Raw genomic sequence first — 21,644 nt, 5'->3', positions numbered from 1 at the left:
GTCCTAGCACTTCAGGCACAGCTGCAAGGAGGTGACTCAGCCCCATGCTCAGAAGCCTCCTATTGCATCTGTTGGACTCAGAAACAGGCCTATCACCCAGTGGGGTGCTTTCCAAGCAGCAGGAGTTCAGGCCTGGGAGCCAGAAACAGCCCTGGGTTCAAATCTTGGCTCTGCTACCTCTGCTTACAACTCTGTGATCTTGAATGCATCATCCGACCTCCCCAAACCTCAGATTCCTCATCTCTCAAATGAAGGATAGATTCTATCTACCCCGTAGGTATTTGTGAGAATTAAAAATCCAGTATGAAAACTACAAAACACAGTGCCCAGCACATAATAGCTGGAATTAATGGTAAGAATAAATGAGGGTTATGTTATTTCTTAATGTGTGAGAGTAATTTATCAACACAATCTCTGATAATCTCTTTAAAATATTTATATTCATATTGATAGATCAGGGAAGAAGGAAGTGAGAGACTCCTTTACCATCTCTGTCTTTTTTTAATTATAATGCCTTTATATATATATGTGTGTGTGTGTGTGTGTGTGTGTGTGTGTGTGTGTGTGTGTGTGTGAATTTTTGTCCATTCCTTCCTTCACCTTTCTGAGCCCTTTCTGTCCGTCATGTTTCCATAGCAACCTGGCCCCTTCCTGCCCTTACGACCACAGAACCATCTAGTGAGTATGGACCTGAGCTGCTCTTGGCCAGGTGGCTGCTTGTTGCAGATCCAACTTCTGGGTCACAGTGCTGCCCATGGTTTTCCCTTGCCTTAAAGCAACGGTTATGAATGCATGGCCGCTCCTCACCCGTGTGGTTTTCTAAGCATGCTGTCTGATTGGCCAAGAGAGCAGACCCGCGTCACCCAAAGAACTGGGTGATTATTTAAAGAATGCCGTGTGCGTGAGGAGACTTTTCCAAATTTACTCTCAAGTTAAAATTAGAAAAGAATTAGAGAAAGGCTGATGAGACAAAAGAACAGCATCTCTTCCCAGCTTTTGTTATCTCCCCCGCACACTCACACACACTGACTCTCATATAGCGGTAGCTAAGAGACAGAGAAGGAGGGAAGGAGTAGGAGAGCTGGCTGTTTGGGGAAAGGCAGAGGGTGAAGCCGAGAAGGAAGGAATGGCTGCGTCCTGACAGCCTGCCGCCTTTGTCTGGCCGCAGTGGAGCAGCTGTGTACACAGAGCACGCGGGAAGGGGGGGCGCTTCCAGCTCCTTGCAGCCCTCCTCAGTGCAAGAAAAATCACGGCCCAATGAAAGTTCCGGAATTCATCTCCTGATGATAGTTAGGGCCAGACCATATCATCTTTTCCATCGTGGAAAACATTACACTTCATCACAGCCATGCATGTTCTAAGCTAGTCTTTACAATGCTCTAATGAAGCAAGCTGTGGGTTTGGCCTCAAATCCCCTGACAGATCAGCGGGAGGGGTGTGTGTGCGTGTGTGTGGTGTGTTTACAGCGTGTGTCCTCAGCTGTGAGAGACTTAGATTTTATAATATTTCTGAGTGCACCGAAAACATGGCATGCATCCCCTGAGCAGGGGTCGGAGTGGGGAGGCAGGAGCAGGCATGTCCAGTAGAGCTCCTGCTCCCGGGCCAGGGCTTCTGATCCAAAATGGAACAGAAAAGAAAAGCTTGTCCTGGTCTGTGTGTTGCATGAAACGGTTCTTTTTTCTACTACAGAGCCTAGCTAAGGGCCTGTTTTCTTGGTGTTCTCTCTGTGTGTGTGCTGCAGTGAATTTTAATTCCTGATGCTTTTGAGGCTTCATTTTGTCAGCAGAGCAGAGCAGGTGACAGTGAACTGTGCTCACATGGGTTTAATTCAGATGCTGGGTTTTTGCATTTGGAAAAGGAATGCAACTAACAGCACCCTTTCTTCCCCTAACTGTCCTCCCCCCCCCCCCCCGGGTGCCGTGTGTGGGCCAGTGCAGTGGGAGGAAGCTGCCTTTTGCGTTCGCACAAGTCCTGTCATATTTAAGGTGGCTCCCTGTAGGCTCATCTTCTCTGGAAGTAAAATACAATCTTGGATCCAGATCTTTCCTTAAGGAAGAATTAGGTGTTTCTCCCCTGACTTGCATTTAACTTTTAAACATCAGGCATTTCTGCCCACAGATAAAATGCTTAGTGGTGACATCCAAAGAGAAGAAAGTTTGAGTTTTTATTTTGAACCACTTGACTACTGACCCAAATTGTAGGTCCCAGTGGATACTGAGATAAAGGAAAGACAGTCACAGTTGGGCAGCAGCCTGTATGTAGCACGAATAGCACAGGTGAATAAATGGCAGTGGAACTAACAACACAGCAGTTAGAAGCCTACAAAATCCACCAATCATCAGGCAGTCATTAGGGTTCAAAATAGCTAATGTCCCCTATTTTTGCTAGTGTGTGTGTGTTGATCTGTTTATAATTATGAATGAAGGTATCTTAAAGAAAATCAAAGGATAAAATTTTCAGCTGTAACTATTCCTGCAGGGCCCTGATGGTGGGGATGTGCCAGACCTGTGCAGCTTCAGGCAACAAGGAGCACGCCTGCTATCAGCTCACATTGGCAAGGGAATATGTCACTTGCTTAAGGCATTTCTCTCGAATTATTTTTAAACAGTGGCAGGCTTTGGGCAGAGGGGTATCGCCACCCCCCCTTCTTGGCCCTTCTTCTGCCTTAGCTTCAGTTGGCAATTGCCAAAACTGCCCTTGGCCTATGAAAGTTGAGGTGGGAAACCCAGAATGCCTTTGAACAAAGCAAGGTCATCTGTGTCACATTTAGGTAACAAATTGGAGTGTAAATCCAACTAGGATAAAAAGAGATGTAGATAAATCCAAATAAGAAAAGTATTTTTTTCATTTAAAAAATCGAGACGTGTCTTATGCATGTAGCCGCAGTTCTAAGGAGGCATCTTACCGGCAGGCGCCCCAGCCTTTGTTTAATGGCAGACTCCCGCTCCTCGGGCAGGGGTGTCGTTTGTCCTTCACTTTCCAGAGCCCTTGTCTCAGCGCCAGAGGAAACCTGTTCCCTTTCTGCATTGGCATCTCCTTCATATGCATCTCAGCTGGGCATCTCCCCCGGGCCTCCAGGATAATGCGGGTGGATGAGCAGGGAAGGGAGAAAAGATCCCCGGGGCCACCTTCTCTGCCCGCATTTGCCGAATGGCCCTCAGCCCGCGGCCCCCAAAGGGACCGTGGGATGACTTTCCTCAGCGTAACGTCCCGCCCTGTTCTTGCAGAGCACGAAGCCTGCGCCTTAAACATCACGGACTCCTCCTTCATGACCACCCCCCGCCCCGCTTCCAGGACGCCAAGATGATTCTGGAACCCGCGATGATAACCTGCGTTTTCTTTTCCTTCAGCAGCCTCCTGGATTGGCCCTGGCAGCCGGGTCCTGACAGCAGCACCTCCCCGTTTTAAAGCCAGTTTACTGCTCCTTGACGTGCTATTAATATGCAGTGTTGCCGCTGTATCTAATGCTTGTCGGTGTTAACCAAGTGCTCTTTATATTTATGATTCTCCGTTTCTGGGCCGTTTTACTGCCCTCCCAATGTTTTCTATATATGCAGCTAATTTAATTTGATTTCTCCTTTTATTTAGTCTGTGATTTTGTTGTTGATTTTTCTCCCTGCCCATTGTTTACATCAGTTTTTAATTTTTTTGTATTTTCCATGTGACCTTCTCCACTTTCCTTTCAACCAATCATGTGCGTGCGTATCATGTGACTTTGTCATGTGGCTTGCATGGTGCTGATGATGTCGTCCACGCTGGTGAACAGAAGGTAAAACTCTTTGTTCTGATAAGTGAAATAAATCTGGGACCACAGCCTGGCACCTAGGGCCCACTCACTGCTTCCCGTCTCAGATTTCCTAAGCGAAGCCATTTGGGAGAGTTCCTCTTGTTTACAATTCATAGGCAGAATCCATCATTCTTTGCAGCCTTAATATGACAATTTGATACCAGGACAGTCTTTGGTTTAATATTTTGCTTTAATAAATTTGGCCACGCAAACTGCTATCTACACTAAAACCACTTAGCCACAGCAGTTTGCGAACTGGAAGTTTTATCAGATAGTCCATAAAAATTATTTCCCAGAAAGCAGTTTTGTAAATTAGCCTTACAGCATTGTTGTTTAGCTATCCAGTAGTTCTAAAAACCACAATTGCTCTGAAATGAGTCATATTTCTGTGAAAATGTATCTGTTCACAACAGCGAAACCCTACAATTGCAAAGGTTGTATTTGCTCAAAACCAATGAGAGCACTTCACTAAATTCACGCAAATTGAGGACTTTCTGAAATGAGAGATTTAAGAATTTTGAATTAGAGCAGTTTGGCTGTGATTGCTGAGGGGTCACTTTTCAAGAGTGACCCTCTCCCGGGCAGGGGCGACAAATCAAAGCAAAAGTCACTTGGCAGTTACCATGACAGGAGATCTCTATGGAACCAAGAAGCACGTGATTGGCCATTGCAGCAAAGGAAACAAAATTGTAGCCTAATTAAGTACATAGCAGTGACAAGATAATTAGTTAATATTGCGACTGTCACAACCTTGTGAAAATATTTCGGGCTCACCATACAGAGAAAGGCGGCCCCTGCTCACAGCTTTCCCAGCGGAAGCAAACATCCATTCAGAACCTGCCCCGGGAGTCATAGGCATTCTGTTCTCTGCCCACTGAAATTTTACTTCAAATCCCCGCCTGAGACACACACAGGCTGCACTGATCCCAAAAGCGAAACTAACCCCAATAACCGCCCAGTGTGCCCATGCATGCGAGGGCCCCCGGTTGACCTCACTTCTCTGAAAACTGATTGGGCGACATCCACAGGAACAAACCCATCCACAGCTTGTCTCGCATGTTCTTTGCTCCTGGTCTGTCCTTCCTTCTGCTGTGTGCTCCCCACGTATGTGAGCCCTGTGTAAGTTCCCTCTCGCTCCCTCTCCACACTGGCCACCTCTGAGGCTTCGGCTCTCTGGGCATGGCCACTGTGTCCCCAGTTAGTCCCATTTGCATCCAGACTCCTGGAAAGAGGTCTTGGATCAGACCTGCCCTTATTTCTAAAAAGGAGATGTTTGATATTTACGTTGTATGAAATAAAGTAGGAATGTCCCCAAAGCAGGGAAACATCAGATCGTATCTTTGACCTACTTTAAAAAATATCCTAATCTGTGAGTCTTGGGGCAGGGACTGTTGGGAGCCTAAGCTTTTCTTAACTCCGAGTCCCACCCTAAATACTGTGGTTCCGTCATTTCTCCAAGGGGGGCCAGGCTCCTTTAGACCTATGCTGACTGCTCAGAGGCTGATGTATTGGAACAAAGCGTGGACCTTCCCCCTTAGTGTGAAATCTTAGTGTGAGCAGCTGTTGGGTTGAAACATGTCAGTTTCTTTTTTAAGAACAAGCTTGGCCATTTCTGTGCAATACTATAACTCAGAGTAAAGCAAATCCCAGTGTTCACAAGAGAGAAACAGCCACCGCTCTGAGGAGAGAGCTCTCCCAGACGTTTTCAGCGAGGGAAGAAACGTTTGAAGGTGTTTCCTGCGGCTGCCCTAGAAACGCACCTTAGCAGTGATCTCGGCTGTCAGTAAAAAATGTGACCATTAACTACAGCACTGAGAACCTGAAGGGTTCCGAAGCTCGATCACCCTTCATCAGCCACCTCCCTGTCTGTGACAGACCCTCTCCTGCCCATTGCAAAGGGACAGGCAGAGGACTTGTCATTCAGATAAGCAGCAAGCAGCAAGAAATAGCCTTTAATAATAAAATTTAAGGGAACCGAGAGATCAAAGAAAATTTACGGGGGAGAGAAAGAAAGCTTGGTTAAGTAAGGGCAGCTATTGCCTCCTTTCTCCGGGCACTAGTTGGGCCTAAATGAGGAAGGTGTGGTGAGCAGGGAGTCTTTCTCCTGGCAATGGGTTGTATACCCAGCAACTGATGAAATCCAGTGTGCCCTGTTAACCATGCCCCCCAAAATTGCCTGGGATGCACTTAGCATGTGCTAGATGATCTGTGCACCGTAGGTCACCATCCACAGTGTCACTGAGCCCAGCAGCCCTGAATTAGAAGAAGGGAGGTGAGAACGGGCGTTGAGCACCGGGCCCCAGAATCACTTGGCTCCTGAGCCTCCCGAGCTTTGCATGTGGGAGTTCATAACAGGGAAACCTGCCGGTGAGCTAAAATGCCCTGATACGCACACGTTTATTTCTAATATGGCATGTGTAACTGCAGGGCTGCCTCCTCCAGTGACCCATCAGCTCCTGAGGACTCTGTAAATGGGACCATTCCCCCAGCATGTGTGTGACGAGACGCCCCGCACCCCACTCCCGTCAGTGTGCTGCATGTTGGAGCATGGATCCCTCCCCACCCGCTCATAATGATCTTTTTTTTATTTAGCTACTGACACTGACTCGCACTAGGACATGCTGGTTCTGAGAACTAAACCCTGTAACACTCACTCTTCCTTCTTAGACCGAAACATCACTAACCACCCCTTCCACTCCCTCCTTTATTTTTTACAGCTGTGTCTGGATCGCCACGGTCTCGGGCAGGTGGACATAGGCTTCCCACCAGGGCTTCTGCTCTAATTGCCTTTGTTCCCAAGGACCCTCTGCACTGGTTACCAGGGTGGAGAGCTAGCGGGAGGGGACCCAGAGCAGGCAGTGACGGCCCACCCAGACCCTGCGGGCAGGGACGGGGCTGTGGACAGTGCCCACACCCCCAGGGTTCACTAGTTCGAGGCTCCTCCCAGGAGTAGTCTGACATCCAGGAGACAGGCTGACCTGTGCACGCCCCCCCTGTGGCCTCGAGGCGGAGCCCAGCTAATGGTTGGCAGTGGCAGCTATTTCCGTCATAACTCCCTCAGCCTGGATCAGCCCCATAACCACAAGCCATACCTTCGTGGTTCTGTTTTCCTCTAGGATAGTGAAGCAAAGATAATTGGCCAATTAATCTGTTGGTGTTTTCATGGCACCCACGAGAAGGGAACTGGTATTTTGTGGTTTGGTCTGTCAGAGTTCATTTGTATTTCGTGCCACCATTTCCCCCCCCTTCCCCCCCATACACACTCTCATTCCTAATTCCTGAGAACTGATGTGGGAAGGGATCCGTGAGCTAGACGCCTCCATGAGCTTGGCCACAGAGAGCAAGCATCCTTTCTCCCTGCAAGCTGGGCGCTGGGCGCTGGCCACGCCCACACCCGGTCATTCTGCACCCCACATTCCCTGGAGCCAGGGACCAGGATGGCAAAGAGCCAGGTCACACTAGCACAAGCAGACCCTTAACAATTAAGAGAAAAGAGTTCAGGAGAGCCATTAATCAAGTGTACGTGATTCCCAAGACTTGATTTGGGGGAGCAGTGCTTAAGACAATTGATTCCTACCTGGGCACCGTAGGCTGCTCTCTGGGACTGTCAGAAAGCCACCTCAGCACATTAGGTAGGTTGTCAAAGGGGTCATGGGGGAGAGTTTGAGGGCCCAAGAATGTATGCAGCCTAGAACTCATTGGATTCGCTGGCTTGGCATCTAGGGCGAAGCGCTGGGTCTCGAGGAGGAGAGTTCGTGGTCTAATAAAGCTAAATCCTGATTCCCTTACGTAATTTGCTGACCCCCTAAGGACCAGTCAAACTTCTAATCTCTTGATGTAATCGTGAATGTTCTTGAGTTGGAAAAATCAAATAGGCTTCATATTTGAACAGCTAAATCATACATTTTGGACTTTTAAAAACGATAAAAAGGCATACGAAAGTTTCAGATTGCTTGTAAGAAATAATCAACAAAAGGGAACAGGAGGTAGGATAAACAAAAGGAACCGTAATTTAATGCCGGGCAATCCTAGCTGATACAAAAAGAGGAAGATTCCAATGCAGCTCCTACATTCATCACTGGTTTATCTCAGATGCCCCAAAACTGCGATTCCTGTGGGAGAGAAAGCAGAGTGGGTGAAGGAAGACCCCGGGTTGACCCATCCTTTCTCAGGGGTGCCTGTTGGCACCCTAGCCTTCCATTCAGAAGATATAACTCCTGGTGTTTGGCTTTTTTTGAGTAAGAAGTAGTATACTGTTTTCTTTCCAAAATTCACAAATGCTGTCTGAACGCCCTGGGCTCCCTGTAACTCCTGCTGCGGGATGCAGACATCCAGCAGCAGTTTTCTGACCCCAGAGCTTCTGCTGACAAGGGAAGGACATGAAGCTGACACCATTTTTAAGGCACAGTAGCACAATTATTACAAAGAAGAACACACAACATGCATGGCCAGAAATACACATTCCGATTACAGTTTCTGAGGGGAATTCTAGGGCCTTCATGTAATATTTCTAACTATAGGTGGTCTCTGTGGTACTTTTTTTCCCCTTGCATACCTGTCACATTCTTCTGGAAAATGCCATCACTGCTTCATATTTCATATTTGTTATTGGCAAGGTCTATTTTTAAGGTACTGATGTTTTAGTCTTTACATAAAATATTTGGGGGGAAATATGACTCATGGCTGAAGCTAAACTCAGAGGGTGTAATTAACCCCAGGGGTGTTCTTGGAGCAACCCGCCGATTGCTGCTGAACTGCAAGCCAGCATTTACAAATAATTACAATATTGGTTTTGCTGAAATTATCCATAATGATTTCAATCAGAGCAGCCATCTCAGAGCAGAGTGCACGGTGGGCCCTCTAAATAATTTCCTCTGCTAATGTGCTCTCGAAAGCCTGGAGCCTCCTGAGCGCCATGCCCACTTCTTCAGCCTCAGCCCCTCCCTCCCTCACCGGGCTGGCTAGAGACTTCTTTTTTGCAGAGAGCTCAGGAAATAGTTTCTTTACTCCTTAACTAACCTTTAAAAAAAAAAAAAAGGCTGGCAGTAAACGTTTAAAGATGCATAAGAGAATCGATTAAACGTACATTGCTCTGTCCACATCTTGATATGCTTACGATAAGTTACACAGCCGCAAAGTTGGGCAGGAGCCCTATGATGTTGGTTGAATATGCGCTTCCTTTAGAAATACTGTCATAGGAAGGGTTATGTTTCTATACACAGGCCCCAGCATTTTTTAAAAAATTGATTATAACTTAGTTTTTTCATTTGGCAAATAAAACCTTGTCTCACTCACCTGTGAAACTCCGATACCTAATAGCCTACCTGGTACCCAGTAAGTACTGAGTACACATTTGTTGAATAACTCATATTTAAAGCACTGTGAATGACACCCCTGGATATTCTGTGATATAAAATGCTCTAAATTCTATGGGAAGGTAGTACACACATATCAGAGTAACATGGTTGTCACTCAGATAAAATGATAGCAAGTTACAGTGTTCTAACTGATAAATGTTACAACCATGTTCTGACTGGTATAGTTTTTAGGGGTTTCTCTGTGATCCCAATGATGTTTTTTCTGAAACATATTCAAAGATAGGAGAGTACCTTCATCAGGGCCATTGGTTTCTACAGAGACTCCTTGGCAAGATTGTTATTCATAAGTCTTTGAAGAGACTTGGGGTCTCATTTATTTATTTATTTATTTATTTATTTATTTATTATTATTTTTTTAATATATCTTTATTGATTTCAGAGGGAGGAAAGGAGAGGGAGAGAAAGAGATAGAAACATCAATGATAAGAGTCATTGATCGACTGCCTAGCCCGCAACCCGGGCATGTGCCCTGACCAGGAATCGAACCCCGATCTCCTGGATCCTAGGTCGACGCTCAACCTCTGAGCCACGCTCGGCCGGGCTTGGGGTCTCTTTTAAAAAATAAGACTTTTTTGAGATAACTTCAAAAAGAAATTTTAAAGGACAACTTTGTGCCTAAGAAATACAGAATTGTTGATTTTGGAGTGCATTTCCTAAAAGTGGATGAAGATCCCATGTTCTGTGTTCTGTCTCTTATAGTGTCATGAAAATAGCCACAGTGATCTTACAGTCCATCTAGGGCAGTGTCTGGCATGTGTCACAGTGACGTCAGAGTGAGAACACCTGACCCAATACCTGCGTTTTGCAAATTTGGAGACTGGGGCAGTGACCTGACCAAAGCAACAGACCCTGGGCTCTTCTGTGGCATCCTTAGCATTCAGTTTAAAGGGATCCCACATACATCAGAAAAAGCACCTTGTCTAAACAGACCCCCCAAAAGCAGAGATCCGTGCCATATTGGTTCAACCTTGGGAGCCCACACTGCTCAAGTCTGAGAAGAAATAATAATAGTTTAATCTCCGTTTCCCTTCCATGGAGTCCCTGGGGAAGGGCTGGGTCCTGGCCCAGTGGTGCGTTAGAAGGGCCGCTGATGGCATCTCCTTCCTCCCCCCCTTCTTAAGGCAAACAGGCCACTCATCACAGAGCCCATACTGGGATTCTGAAGACAGAAAGTTGTAATGACTAGTGTCCATCTCCATTCAGCCCCAGGTCACCAACCCCCCAGTTTGCCTGGGACTCACGGTTTCTCCAGAGCCTAAGACTTGTTGTGCTAACACCCAGAGAGTCCCAAGCTAACCGGGATGAGTTGGTCACCCTAATTCAGGCAGAGAACAGAATTGGCAAAGTCTCCTGAGTCTCCTACTTCTACTTGCTCAGCATTGGTGGGGGATACAGAGCTGACCCACTCTAAACTGCTCCCCTGGAGTTTCCTCTCAGCACTGGGTATTTATGGTGAGATAAGTCCTGGCTGGGCTACTGTCTGAGACTTAGCGTTCGTGCCTTGACATTATCTAAACCAAACTTCTAAATATTCTCCAGAGTCACTGGGGCCCGTGGCTACACAGCGGCATAAAAGCAGGACGAGTCTTTGCCTGAAGCCCCTTTGTCTCTTTACTCTTGTTTTTTTTTTCCCCTAATCACTGGCTGAAGAAAGCAGACAGATTGAGCACAGCTCTTTCTGGGCACCGGGTGGCTCGGACTCCAGGGCTGCGCCCCTTGCCGTCGCAGCATCTGTGTGCCCGTGGCTGCTGCTTCTCAAGCCCGAGTGTGCACACTGCTCCCTTGAGACCCTGTTGAGTGAGCTCTGCATTTCCTAGGCGCTCCCGGGCGCTGCGCCCGGCCCGGCCGAGTCCCGGGCTCTCCTTGCGAGCTCTCCGCTTCCTCTTTGCCCTAAGGAAGAGCAGGACGCAGGGCCGTTTTGAGGTCCCCAGAGTAGCTGACCGAGAACAGTGGGCTGGCTTGGCCTTGTCAACAGCCTTCTCACAAGTGGCCAAAGGTACACTTTTGAGTGATTAGGTTCAAGCCCTAATGACAAGCCTTTCCTGGCTCTTGTCACATGTCTGTGGTTCTGCCTTCCAGAGACCACGCCAGGACAGTCCACGCAGGTCACTGTTTTCCAGGCTCCCTCGACGTTCCAAGTGAGGCCAGGAAATCCGTTCAGAGGTAGCTCCCCAGAAAGTGCAGGATCCCCCAGTGTGCTGAATCTTCGTTTTCACTTTTCATGGCAGATGTCTTCTTACCTCATTGCTCTCAGCATGTACTAATGAAATGGTTTCTCTTAAAGTAAACCAGCGCCTCACCCACTGACGAGCCAGCCCCGCCCCGTAGCCTGCCACACACAAGTGCACCTTCTCCCTGCCTCGGGTGCAGAAGGAAGACAGGCGTGGACCTCTTTCTGCTGAGAACCGCTAGAGACAGTGTTCTCTGGCTCTCCACACAAGAAAAGGACTTCAGGGTTGTCCCTTTAATACCTGGCGCCGAAGGTTCTCTCTCAGTCAGCTGAGCCATAAATGCAGGACACATACGAAGCTTGCCTTGGCAAATTGTGCTTTACTTCATCACAGCCGGAAACTTATTTTTTAATGGATCCAAGTCATAAAATTACTTAGATATCCAAGGAAGATACTGAGCTGTTTTGAAAAGTTATTTTATGTATGTAAACTTCCTCCTTAAATGCATCCAGTTTCCCATATTTCAGGCTATTTCTCAAACCATCAGGCTTATAAAAGTTAAATCTTCAATTATAAGAGCAGAGCAGCTAAAAGAAAATGCACGTACCAATGAGAAACAGAAAGAAAGAAAGAAAGAAAGAAAGAAAGAAAGAAAGAAAGAAAGAAAGAAAGAAAGAAAGAAAGAAAGAAAGAAAGAAAGAAAGAAAAAAGCCTATTTCTAGAATGTGAAAGGACTGTGTTCATAGGGAGGGTGTTTCCAGAACATTCCCAAAGGGGCTGAGTTTGGGCTAAGTCTGAGGCATCTAACTGGAACCCGAAGTCTTGTATTTGCTGCTTTTTAACCATTTGAATTTCTGAGAAAGCAAAAGAGCCCAGCCCACCCTGCCACTCCACCCAGACACTCCGCCCCTTTCTGATGGATTGGGTTTTCACCACGTGGAGGGAAATGTCACCTGCATGAACTGGCTGTTGCAGGGGAACCCAGCGCGCCTAAGCTCGAGGGGCAGATGGGCGAGGATGGCAACTCGATTAAGGTGAACCTCATCAAGCAGGACGACGGCGGCTCCCCCATCAGGCACTACCTGGTTAGGTACCGGACGGTAAGTGCCTCCCCCGGGCTCAGCCCTGCCCCGCAGCCCTGACCACGACAGGCAGAGCCCAGGCTGGGTGGGGCTGGATGGTCACTCTGTGTTTTGGGCCCTCGTCAGGGTTTTAAATCTCAAGACACCTATAGCTGTTAGTTAGTTCGTGTCCACACTGGAACCCTTTTTTTAAAAAATTTTTTAAATATATATCTTTATCGATTTCAGAGAGAGGAAGGGAGAGGGAGAGAGAGAGATAGAAACATTGACGATGAGAGAGTCTTCATTGATCGGCTGCCTCCTGCACCCCTCCGGGGACAGAGCCTGCAACCCGGGCCTGCGCCCTGACCAGGAATCGAGCCGCGATCTCCTGGATCCTAGGTTGGTGCTCAACCGCGGAGCCACGCCCGGCCGGGCTCACACTGGGACCATTTTAAAAACTCCAAAATTACTGTGGAGGTGACAAACTCATACCATGATTCGTTTTTCTGCTTGAACTTTTATACGAAGTCATTTTGCCACTAGCCGGTGCTTTTTGCAAATAACATACTGACATCTAATCATCGCTACCTCGCGGGCGAGGTGCTGGGATCACACGCATTTTCTCTCCAGAAGAACCCTATGAAGCAGGTCTCACGGTTTATCGCCTCGTGGCAGAGGAAGTAGGGACTGTGCCGTCACTAAGAGCGTGACCTCACACAGCCAGGCCAGCCGGGGTTGACCCAGAGCCGTCTGACGGATGAGACTGGGCTGCTCCCTCATCACCTCCTTACCCCACCCGAGCTGTTCTGATCCTGCTAATGATGAACGTGGCCCTAAGCCTTTTTTTCCTGGTTGGCTCAGCACCCATCTAAGATTTCTATCATTACACCTTTCATTCCCAGCCACCCAGTTGAGAATCTCTCCTTTTTTGGTTTTAGAATGACACGTGGTCATTGCCAACCACATCCAATTGCTGAGATCTAGAGGCAGTGTCTGACCCCGGGAAGAGTCTATTGCTAGGGTTTCTTACCAGTAGCAGATAATGAACCACAGAGCAGTTGTCTTTCTTCAAGTGGCCCCCAAGAAAGGCTTTTGCCAGGAAGTTGACTCCCTCTCTGCCTTTTGATTGAGGTGAACTATGAGCCCTCACCTGGTCACGCCAACAGGACAGAGCCCTGCATAGAGGCGGGGGCTGGGCAGGCACCCAGGCAGCCCTCTGGAAGTGGATGGGTAGGATGCAACACCTCTGGGTGTTACACTGATGTGGCCGGACAGACATGGGGCCCAGGTCCAGCTTTACCCCTTACCAGCATGTGACCCCCAGAATACATCTTCTTGTAAAATGGGAACAAAATAACTCATCAGGTTGTTATAAAGATTAGTTATAGTATATGCAGAGAACCTGAAATGTGACTGACACTTGGAAACCTCCATACATGATAAATACAGTGATTACTGCTAAGATGCTGGTTAGGGTGGGGAATGCCTTCCATATGAGGCCACCTCAGATGTCAGTTTTCCAGAAGAGTCACTGTGGCCGTGCCAGGCACCTCTGAGCTAGAAAGACAACTGGGCAAAACACTGAGGGATGTTAGATTTCAACAACCTTGACCATGCTCTCTTCCACTTAAAAACTTCATGTTTGCTAAATATTATTACTATATATTCACATCTATTCTATAACATAATGATTGTTTTACTAAATACTTGCTTTACATTCTGGCTGTCTCTTTTGTAATGATGTTTGCCAAGGAAAGAAGCTTTTCAGAGAAATAAGGGAAAAGAGCTGAGTTTCTGTTTTCAGTTAAAAAGGGACCACATGGTGGCATATGCACAAGCTAACTCCCAGCATAGCCAGCGTTCTGGTTAGACATTAAGGAACTAGCGTCCCTCTGGCATCTCCCTGTAATAGTCATGGCCATGACATGGCCATGCCACCTTCCTGAAGGCAGATCTTTGGCTGAGGCAAATAATTTCACCTGGAAAGGTGGCTCTGCTGTAAGTAACTCTCCCTCCAGCCTCAGCCATGGACCACCCCACCTTCAGGTGACACTGAGAGCATGTTCTGCCCTTCTGAGAAGCAGCTCATCATTAGTAAACATTTGTCAAACCTTTTGTGTGCCCAGCCTTCACCTCTCCAGAGGTTGTGAAGAGCTGGGCCAGGTGAGCAACTGTGAAACCATCTGAATACTTCTCAGGAATTCTGCCGACCTCCTTGTTGTATTAGGGAGGTGGCCACCTACCGATGGCTCGATAAATTCCCACTTAGAACACACTCGTTGGTGAATGTGTGGGATATAACTGGAAAGAGTACTCAAAGAGAAAAGGGAGCACCTATACCTCCAACTGCAGATTGTACCCGGTGCAGAGCTCTGCGGAGCTGAGTGTACCTTCCTGTGGGCACTCTCAGGGCCCCAATGTTGGACCTGACCGCAGAATTTATACCTGAGGCACCTCCAGCTGCAGTTGTAGAGACTAGTTACACTGCATGGAATAAAAAAGTGCAATTCAGTTCAACAGATGTTTATTGAGCTCCCTGCCATGAAAAGGACAGGTCACTGCTTTGGGTCCAGATACGCTTGGCCCCAACCAAGACAGCCTCCCACTTCCCTGTCATCAGGCTTAGTAAGGGCCTGACAAAGCCCCTTGCAGGCTTGTTGTTGGGATACAATGAGAAAATGTGTGGAAAGCCTTTAGTATAGTGCCTGGCACAGAATAGGTGCTCAATAAATGATAGTTTAATTTTTTTAAATATATTTTATTGATTTTAGAGAGAGGAAGGGAGAGATAGAAACATCAGTGATGAGAGTCATTGATTAGCTGCCTTTTGCATGCCCCCTACTGGGGATCGATCCTGCAACTTGGGCATGTGCCCTGACCGGGAATCAAACCATCCCCTCCTGGTTCATAGGTCAGGGCTCAACCACTGAGCCATGCCAGCCGGGAAGTAGTTTTATTTTGAATAAAACTGGAATCTATGCAGTGTTTCTGTGTCAGGGAGGTGAGTCGCACACCTGAGTGTGAGCAACACTCCAAAATCTGACAAGCAACATGTTTGCTTTCTCCCTTTTCTAGGACGTACTTAGTCGTATGTGCCCAGCACTCCAGAGTGTAGCTTGGGGGATGGACAGGGCTGGTGCTTGAGGTCCTGCACGCCCTGAAGGCGATGGGGCGGTGAAGGGTTGGCCCATGCCACACTAGCATCTTCCACTGTTTGTATTTGCAAATAGGTTACCTGACCTGTGTAACCCTTAGGGTTTGTCAGGCTGGTAAAGAATAAACACCATGTCCTATCCTTGGTTTTTATTTTTATTATTTTGCACCAATAGTTATTGACTCCCTTAAGTTCTTCTGTTAGCTAGTCTCACCAGTGTTTTCATCTAAGGCTCCCTGTTGTCTTGTGTCCTTCCTGCCGGTTTTCCCCAGAAACTCTCCTCTGAGTGGAAACCAGAGATCAGGCTCCCGTCTGGCAGTGACCACATCATGCTCAAGTCCCTGGACTGGAATGCTGAGTATGAGGTCTACGTGGTGGCTGAGAACCAGCAGGGGAAGTCCAAGGCGGCTCATTTTGTGTTCAGGACCTCGGCCCAGCCCACAGCCATCCCAGGTATGAGCCCCCTGCTTTCTGTGAGTTCCCCGCTTTGAATTAATGCACAGTGCTGCACCCCCTAATGTGCCTGGAAACCCTGACAACGCGCTTGCTTACAGCCATCCTCATGACTGGTGCCCATGCAGAGCTTAGTTTTGCTTTTTACCTATCTGTGCAGAGGGTGGAGATGTACTGGGCTCGCAGGAAGGCTTGACCAAGCATCCTGGGCAAAGATCCTGTGTCACTTGGTCTCAAAGGACTGATGCTAAGCCAGTCCTTGGGAGCCCTCAGGTGGGAAAAGCCCCAGCTCCTGCCAAGCACAGAAGCTGATGAGTAAGGTTCCTTTGTGAGACCTTATCTGCTATACCATTGCATACGAGGGCCACATAACTGTGTTTAAGTGCTTTCTACCTGACGCTTGCTTACCTGCACAGCCATGGTCCAAATCTCTTCTCTTTGGGGACCCCAAGAGAAGGAAGACATGGTGCCTAGTTAGTTAAAAATCCCATCTGCCAAGGGCCTCGCAATTGATTAAAGTGAACCACTTGAAGCAGAACAAGTGGAGAAAGTAGATACTGGAAAATCCCATCTATGACAGGCAACCAGTCTGCTAGAGATCATGATGGGAGCAGTTCTAGGAGATGCAGGTCCGTCTCTAGGGACGCAGGACCAACTCAATGTGGGAATAAAGTGAGAGCTCTGCTTTCTGGCCCAGCTCCCTTGCCGCTGATGGCCAGTCTCCTAATTGACCACATCCCTCAGAGCAGACAGAGCTCTTCAACATCACTCTTTGCTCTTCCAGACCAGCCAAATGCCACCCACAGGCAGGAGAGGTGGGCATAGAGCACATAGCTGCAGCCTGTCGGAGGGGCCCCATAACCTCTCTGCTACATTCGAGTATGGTAGGAAGATGCTATGATATCCTGGTGGGATAGGTCTGACCCCCATCATGCCTGTCCTGTCCCGGGCTCTCAGCTAAGTTGTCATGGTATCTCCTCCCAACGGAAGAGAAGCCAGAAAGGATGTGGGCTGCCGACCACAGGGCTCTATGTGTGAAAGTGAGTTATTCAAGCAGCAACAAAGTAAGATCAGTGTGTGATTCTCAGTGGTGGGCTGTGCATGAATGTGTGTGCCTGACGGACATATGGGGGCCTCCAGGAGTTGGCAGGTGGATCTTAAGCCATAGATCAGAGGCGTCGATTGGTCCTACCCTCTACACTGTCAGGGAGACCCCTTAGCGCATGTTGGGGTGACCATGTCTCCGTGGGCACTGGTCAGATGGTCATTGTCAAGGGCAAGGCACTTGGGTGTGGCTGCAAGAAGTGTTTTCACTGCTGGTTAATAGGGTGCCTGAATGGAGCTGGCCCTGCCATCCTCCGCCCCTTCTTTCTTCGCGTTCTTTGGTCAGGTGTGTTTTTTTCTTCTTGAAATCGACAGTCTGGTGTGAGTGCCCTGATCTACTCGGCCTTTATGGGACATGGGGGAGCTGAGAGTGAGAGGCTTGAGTAACTCCTTTGCAGCGAGACAGCTTCCTGCTGGCATTTGTCACCAGGGGTAAGACCCCAGAGGCAAGTGGCCTGGCCTTGCTATGTTCACACACTGGGCATGACCAGTAGCAGCACCTTCCACGGTCAGAGAAGTTGGTGGCAGTGTGTGTCAGGTGCAGAAGTCCTGGGAAGACCTTGTCCCTCAGGGTCCTGCCTGCTGGAGATGCCAGAGTCCTTTGTTAATCATTCAGGAGCCCTATTAACCCAGAGAGTGCAGGAGGGGCGGCTTGCTGCACTCTGGGGCTCCCTCGTACAGGCCTCAGAGGAGGTGGCTGTGGCTGGGTTGGACTTACCCAGCCATTGCATTTGGACCTGAGAATAAAACCTGTGTCTTACTAGATGTACGTTCACGGTGGGATTCTGTGGTCAGCAGGTGGTAGGTGAGGGTGCAGAACTAGATGCTCTAGAATAGCACCGTGGGTAGGGGTCGTGCAGTAGGAAAAAGAGTTTCTGGTTGAAAAGGCGGCCCCCTGTCCTATGCACAGTTTGCTACACATACTGAGTGATCAAACGCATCTCTACCGCTATGTGTAGAGCTCTAGCGGCTGGAAGGCCATGGGTAGGCTCGTTGACTCTATCTAAGAGACCTCACCTTAGCCAAAGGTAACACTCTCCTAATCAAACTCTTGTGTTTTACTATGGAGGCTTCTGTTCTCTCACTTTAATTTCATTCGCTCGCTGACCCCTAACCCCCGAATTCACCCTGCTGTGCTGCTTCTGACCTTGCTGAGCTTGGAGCTGGCCCCGTGGTAATAACCGCACTGAACTCTTCTCTAACCTCCGTCCGTTTAATTTACTAAAGTTGAATTAACCTTTGATTCTTGCGTTTTCTATATTTGACCTAATTTTTTTCTTTTTATCTATTTTTTTCCTCTGTTTCTGTCTCTACCTTCTCTTTTCTCCTCCCCTTCCCCTTTCTGTGTCTGTCGTCACACACATCACCTTGGACGTCACTGGGATACCCCCACTGCCACCTTTGTTTTAAACAACCACATTCTGTCTGGGGACCCTTTGCTTGGCACGTGCAGCGACCCTGGGAGGCTCCTCTGTGTCCTACACCTTTGTCTCATTGCTTTTCTCTGCAGTGACTCTTCTTTTGCTCTGTTAGGAACTTAAGAACACACACAAAAAATTAAATGTGCTTAAAGCCCAGTTCCTATGAGAATGATCAGTGCCCCTTTGGAAGAGCGGCCACAGCACCACGCACTCTGGTGGAAGAGGCAGGCTTGGCAATTGGAGAAAGCTGGACTCCAGACGATTTACCATTTCCATATATCTTTGTGCCACTCCATAAGGAGTTCCCCCCTTTTAGTGGCAGTACAAAGTATTCGGGAGCTCTTCCTTTAAACAGTATTTAAAAAGCATTTTGCTAGGTTTACAGAGACATTTCTGCACATCTGCTACTTTTTGCATTTTTTTTGTTCCTACCTGAAAATGATGTAGCAGAGGAAGATATCTGAGCACCCCTAAAGCTTGTATCAGCTCGTTAAAATCCCCACGTGCCCCCATTCTAACCCCATGGTCCCCCTCTGCCCCTCAATCCATAGTTGGCTTTGCTTGTGTTTCAGTGCCCATGGTAAGGGAGCCGGACCACTGTGACTCACCTGAGCATTAATGGCATGATGGTCAATTAAGTCACCCTGTTGCCCCTGCAGCAGAAGAAACTGGATTTGTTGAGTATTTACTGGGGCTGATCAGACATTCTGGGAGGAACTTTGGTCCTGCTATTATAACCAGCACCTTGTGCTGGCTCTGTGAGCAGGGCCACCCTGTAATGTGCCCAACACATGTCCGTTTTTTGTGTCTCCCAGGCGGGGTGATAACCTGCTGCACAACTGCAGATCAGCACCGAGCCTCATGTCTCGGGGACTGTGGTACAGTGGTGACCCACATTATCACATAACTCAGCCCCCTGGGTGGGAAGCATTCACTGTGAGCCAGGCGTGAACTGTGCACTCTCCCCAACATGCTCACAGGGAGGAAGAGAGGGGACAGGCCACTCCCATTGCCCAGCCTGGACTGTGGACAAATCCAAACTCAGTCAGCCTGTCATACTTCCCGAATGCACCAAGCCCCCTAATGGTTAGTGGCTTTGGTGACATTTTTAAAACTGATGAAAGCCAGCTGCCTTTCTCTGTCCTAGGGGATTATGCCTCCCCACATGCCCAGGAGAGGAAGTGGGGTGTTTGTGAAAGTCCCACACAGACTCAGGGTGAGTCCTGCTTAGTAACATCAGTGTGTGCTTTGGGATGGGGCTTCAACTGAATAAAAACTCCCTCCTCCATTGTGGTCACATATCATTCTACATGTCTCATCTCTGAGCATCTCCACAGAAGCCTGACTTTTGTTCTTTTTGGTCTCTTTAATTTTTAGTTCTGTTGTTATTTTTTAATGTTCAAAGACTAGCCTTTCCCTTTGGAAGCCCAAGGGATCCCATGGTTTTCAGCAAGCTGCCCATGTCCCTTGCGCTCACAGTTTAGACGCTCAAGTGCAGACACCAGAGGCTGAATGTTGCCCAACAGCTCAGCTAGTGCCTCCAGCCCCAGTCCCAGCCGCCTGCTGCCCCAGCCCCAGCTGCCTCCAGCCCCAGCCCCAGCCCCAGCCCCAGCCCCAGCCGCCTCCTGCCCCAGCCCCACTCAGGCCTCTCCCTCTGGAGTTCCTGGCCGCCTCACCACAGGGCGGCAGGAGCAGCATGGTTCTCAGGCACAAGGCAGAGCATTGAGGAGAGACAGGTGGTGCCTCCGGGCCTGGGGTGGGAATCCCAGGTCAGTTAGCAAGAGCCGTAGAGAGGGCAAGGGAGGGACAGGTGATCAGCCCTCACTGTCCTCCAGGCTCCCAGCATATTCTTGATATCACCTTGGGCAGAAGCCATCCAGAAGCACCCACTTCGGGGGTCTGCCCTACCCAGGCCCAAGTCCCACCCACATGTGAGGGACAATGTCAGTGTCTCTGAAGGGATTCTTTGGAGATCTAGCCCAGGCAGGCCTCAGCTGAAGTAGCTTTGGGGCCCCTGCAGTGGTCGCATTCAGACAGGCCTGCGGTTTGTAGTGAGATGCCCTTCGAGAGGCAGCTTGAGGACACCACTCCCAGCGGACACTGAGTTCTCGGGCATGGCTGCAGCCCTGCCCCGCCAGGAATCCCTAAAGTAGCGACCCTGAGAGAGCCCTGCAGGAGCCCGCGCTCGCTGCCCAGCCCCGCCCCGCCCCGCCGCTCTCCCAGATCCCTGCCGCCCAGCCTCCAGCGCCACAGGGTGTCTCTGCTCACTTTGGGAATATTTATACGGCTGGTTTGGATCATGTTTTCTACTAATGAGAATTCTAACATTGTTGTGTAGATAATCAGTGAGGCCTTTATGACGTTTACACCTTCGCTTTATTAAAGGAAATAACAGTCACGTGAACTCTCCAGCGTGTTTTGATTTTATCTGAGTTGTGTGTCCTGCAAAGTGTCAAGTCCTTTCCCTCCACCTCACATGTACCTGGATAACTCTGATTACCCAAGAGGTCATGTAAATTGCACCCCAAACTCGCAGCCTGCTAAGTGGAGCTCTGGCAAAGGAAATGCCTTCCTCTCCCAATGAGGAGCTGTGCGTTTTTCTCAGCTGTCTGAGGAGCTGCTGTGGGTCCCTGCCTCCTGGCAGGCAGGGGGAGGGGAAAGTGCCTTTGCAGAACCAAAAGATGGTCACTTTGGGGTCAGGGGCACACTCTGGGCCACCAAGTATCCAACTTTTAGCAAGGCCTCAGATTTCATAGCTCCCTTTAAAACTCCATCCACACAGAGGCTGCACAGGGTGGCCTTGTGGTAGCAAGAATCTGAAAGCTTTCATTGGCAAGCCCGGCTCTGTGAGTAATCACACGTAGTTGGACGCTTCCTGGAAGCCCTCCAGCCAGCCTTCAGGTTGGCAGATCCTGGCAGGAGCAAGCAGACATGTCAGGGTTTGGGAGTGAACCAGAACCCAGCTCAGCGGTTCTGAGTCATGGGCTGAAGGGGGCGCTTCTGCTGCACTGAGACCCTGTGGGCCACCTGGGCTCCTGTAAATGTGAGACTCGTATTCTCAATTCGAGGCACTTAAGAAGGTAAGCCTGTGCAGGGCTCAGGTTTGGGGCAA

The 21,644-nt window shown here is 48.8% G+C and overlaps 1 protein-coding gene across 15 annotated transcripts in view; it reads left to right on the top strand.

The window, feature by feature from the left end:
* NCAM1 (neural cell adhesion molecule 1) overlaps positions 1-21,644 on the top strand; it is a 305,945-nt gene that overhangs the window by 272,749 nt on the left and 11,552 nt on the right. For 5 of the 15 annotated variants that reach the window (XM_081155114.1, XM_081155122.1, XM_081155121.1 and 2 more), the window contains 3 exons: positions 637-678; positions 12,312-12,436; positions 15,827-16,007. In XM_081155114.1, coding sequence (XP_081011240.1) covers positions 637-678; positions 12,312-12,436; positions 15,827-16,007 — 348 coding nt within the window. Of the gene's footprint in view, positions 1-636; positions 679-12,311; positions 12,437-15,826; positions 16,008-18,564; positions 21,119-21,644 lie in introns of those variants that run through there. The other 10 variants (XM_081155123.1, XM_081155124.1, XM_081155117.1 and 7 more) reach the window with 5 other exon arrangements.

The sequence above is a fragment of the Miniopterus schreibersii genome, assembly GCF_964146895.1.
Source record: "Miniopterus schreibersii genome assembly, chromosome: 12".
In the NCBI taxonomy this organism is placed as follows: domain Eukaryota; kingdom Metazoa; phylum Chordata; class Mammalia; order Chiroptera; family Miniopteridae; genus Miniopterus; species Miniopterus schreibersii.
Note: the sequence above shows the minus strand (reverse complement) of the source record. Positions and strands in the feature narration are given on the sequence as shown.